The sequence below is a fragment of the Merops nubicus genome, unplaced genomic scaffold (genome assembly GCF_000691845.1).
Source record: "Merops nubicus isolate BGI_N331 unplaced genomic scaffold, ASM69184v1 scaffold23740, whole genome shotgun sequence".
Lineage (NCBI taxonomy): Eukaryota > Metazoa > Chordata > Aves > Coraciiformes > Meropidae > Merops > Merops nubicus.
Window position 1 is genome coordinate 16,138 of NW_008582507.1, and position 2,109 is coordinate 18,246.

At 45.0% G+C, this 2,109-nt stretch overlaps 1 protein-coding gene across 1 annotated transcript; it reads right to left on the bottom strand.

Moving 5' to 3' along the window:
- Positions 1 to 1,521: 1,521 nt before the first annotated feature.
- Positions 1,522 to 2,103, bottom strand: LOC103770728 (collagen alpha-1(VIII) chain-like). The gene has a single exon (XM_008938003.1). It carries the CDS (start codon positions 2,089 to 2,091, stop codon positions 1,699 to 1,701), a length of 393 nt encoding a protein of 130 aa, XP_008936251.1. The 5' UTR covers positions 2,092 to 2,103; the 3' UTR covers positions 1,522 to 1,698.
- Between the last annotated feature and the right edge of the window lie 6 nt (positions 2,104 to 2,109).

Genomic DNA, 2,109 nt, shown 5'->3' on the forward strand with positions numbered 1-2,109 from the left:
TTCTTTTTTTTTTTAATTTTTTTTTTTTTAAAGATATTTAATAAGATATTTTTTCAAATCAGTACAAAAATTTTAAATACAAAATTATTTGCTTTTGACATATCTCATATATTCTGGGAACACACCGAAGTCACCAATGTCTGGTAAACTGTCCGTCCGTTCCTGCCACCGTTCCGTAAGATTTCTGAGATAAAGCACCACATTATATCACTGGAGTCCTTAGTCAATGTTAGACTGCATTAAACTCTGCATTTAAATAATGGTAATGCCAGTTAAATCCAATCTTAGTTCTGCATAAAAAAAAACAAACCCTCTAGTTCATTTTTGAATCAAAAGCGGTAGCGTTAGCTAAAGACACGGAAGAAGTGACGAGCGTTTAACTCTTTCAGCTGGCATGAACAGTGTGTGATGTGCAGCACTGTACAGGGAACCACAGCAAGGTACACTGCCCTTTGGGAAGGAGTGCTCCCGAGGTGAGATTAGCACCATTGATGAACAGGCAGCTCTCCCAGGAGAGCTGCTTTCCTCACGCACAGAAAAGCTTTGAGGCCCGGAGGTTCTCCTTGACAACTGGTAACGTATAAATAAGGATTAGAAAATCAGCTTTTATATAAAAGTTCTCAGATAAGTTTGCACGATCAGGATTGCTGGTGAAGTTATTGTTTGATCTCAAAGAACGGGTTAGTTAATTAGCAAACAGAGCTGTTTCTGCTTGGCCTAGTCGTTGGAGAGGGAGGTGACTGTGCTTTTGCAGAGTGGCTGAGCAGGCGTCTCTCCTGACAAGCCAGGCGTGGGTCTTCGGCGCCAGCATGGAAATCCCCTCCAATTTTTACCCCCCTGCTGCTTTGCCACGTGTTGGCCAAAATGCCTCCATCACGTGGCATGAAGCAAAAGGGGAACCCTTCAATTTTATCTCTGGTCTACCTCATCTACTTCAAACCCTGCGAACGCAGAGGGAGGCTTTCCAAAGGGCGCTGTGGCATTCGGAGCTGAGCCCAGCGCCCGCCGGAGTCGCTGGCGGTGTTCTAGCTCCAACAGCTGACTGGTGGGGAATAGTTACACCATCAGTACTCCTTTTCCATCATAAATAAATTGTTCAGGAATAAAAAAACCCCACACCTGCAGGAATACTTTAAATGGGGGCAAGGGAAATGAAGGTCTCCAGCTAAGAGAACCTTTGCTTGTCAGGCAGACCCGCTGTCAAAAAAAATAATCCAAAACAAAACTCCCACTCAAACAAATAAAAAGCCACTCAAAGTTTTCCATATAATCTGAGACAGAACTACTCTGGTTTAAGTCACTGGTTTTTCTCTTGTAACTATGATCAATGCAACAATCAAATAGGCAACAGGAGCGCCGTACACTGATTTGAACCTTAGAACTGAATTATTGTGAAATTAAGTAAGCATGGCATCAGAGAAATATATAATGTACAGCTAATATGTCCCCCTGGGGTGCGAAACGACCGTTTATGAACCTGATACACGTCTTTAGATACGTTCACCACACTCTTTTTTTTTGTTTTTATAACTAGCTGTGCATAACGTTAAACTTTGTATTTATTATTTTTTATTTTTTTGTACAAGATGGTCTGAAATGGTCATAAAATGCATCTTTCCTAGTATGGAAGTTTGAAGCGGAGAAGAAAGGTTTTGGTTTTGTGTGTGTGTGTGTGTGTGTGTGTGTCTGTTTTTTGTTTTACATGGGATACAATAAATATCCTGAAAAAGAGGAGTGAACGTACTGCCCGGCATAGAGTCCTGCCGCCTGCTCGGAGGGCATCTGAACGTAAACCTTGTCTCCGTGCCTCAGCTGGACCACGGCGCTGCCCGACGCCTGGTCCAGGAAGCCCTTCTTGTACTCGTCGTAGGTGTACATCAGCGGCTCGTTGTTCTTGAACAGAGCCACCCACACGTTGGCCCCTTTACAGTGGACGTGGTAGGCGAAGTAGTAGACGCCGGGGATCTCGCAGGTGAAGATGCCCGTCTGGGGGTTGTAGTTCTGCCGGCCGTTGTAGAGGAGCTTGTCGAACTTCACGGGCACCCCAACCCGGGGGAAGGGGGTGAGGAGCTCTGCCGTGAACGCGGGCATCTCGTAGGCGGCGCCGCC

Coding starts and splice junctions, on each gene's coding strand:
- LOC103770728 (XM_008938003.1), bottom strand. CDS start 2,091: ATGCCCGCGTTCACGGCAGAGCTCCTCACCCCCTTCCCCCGGGTTGGG.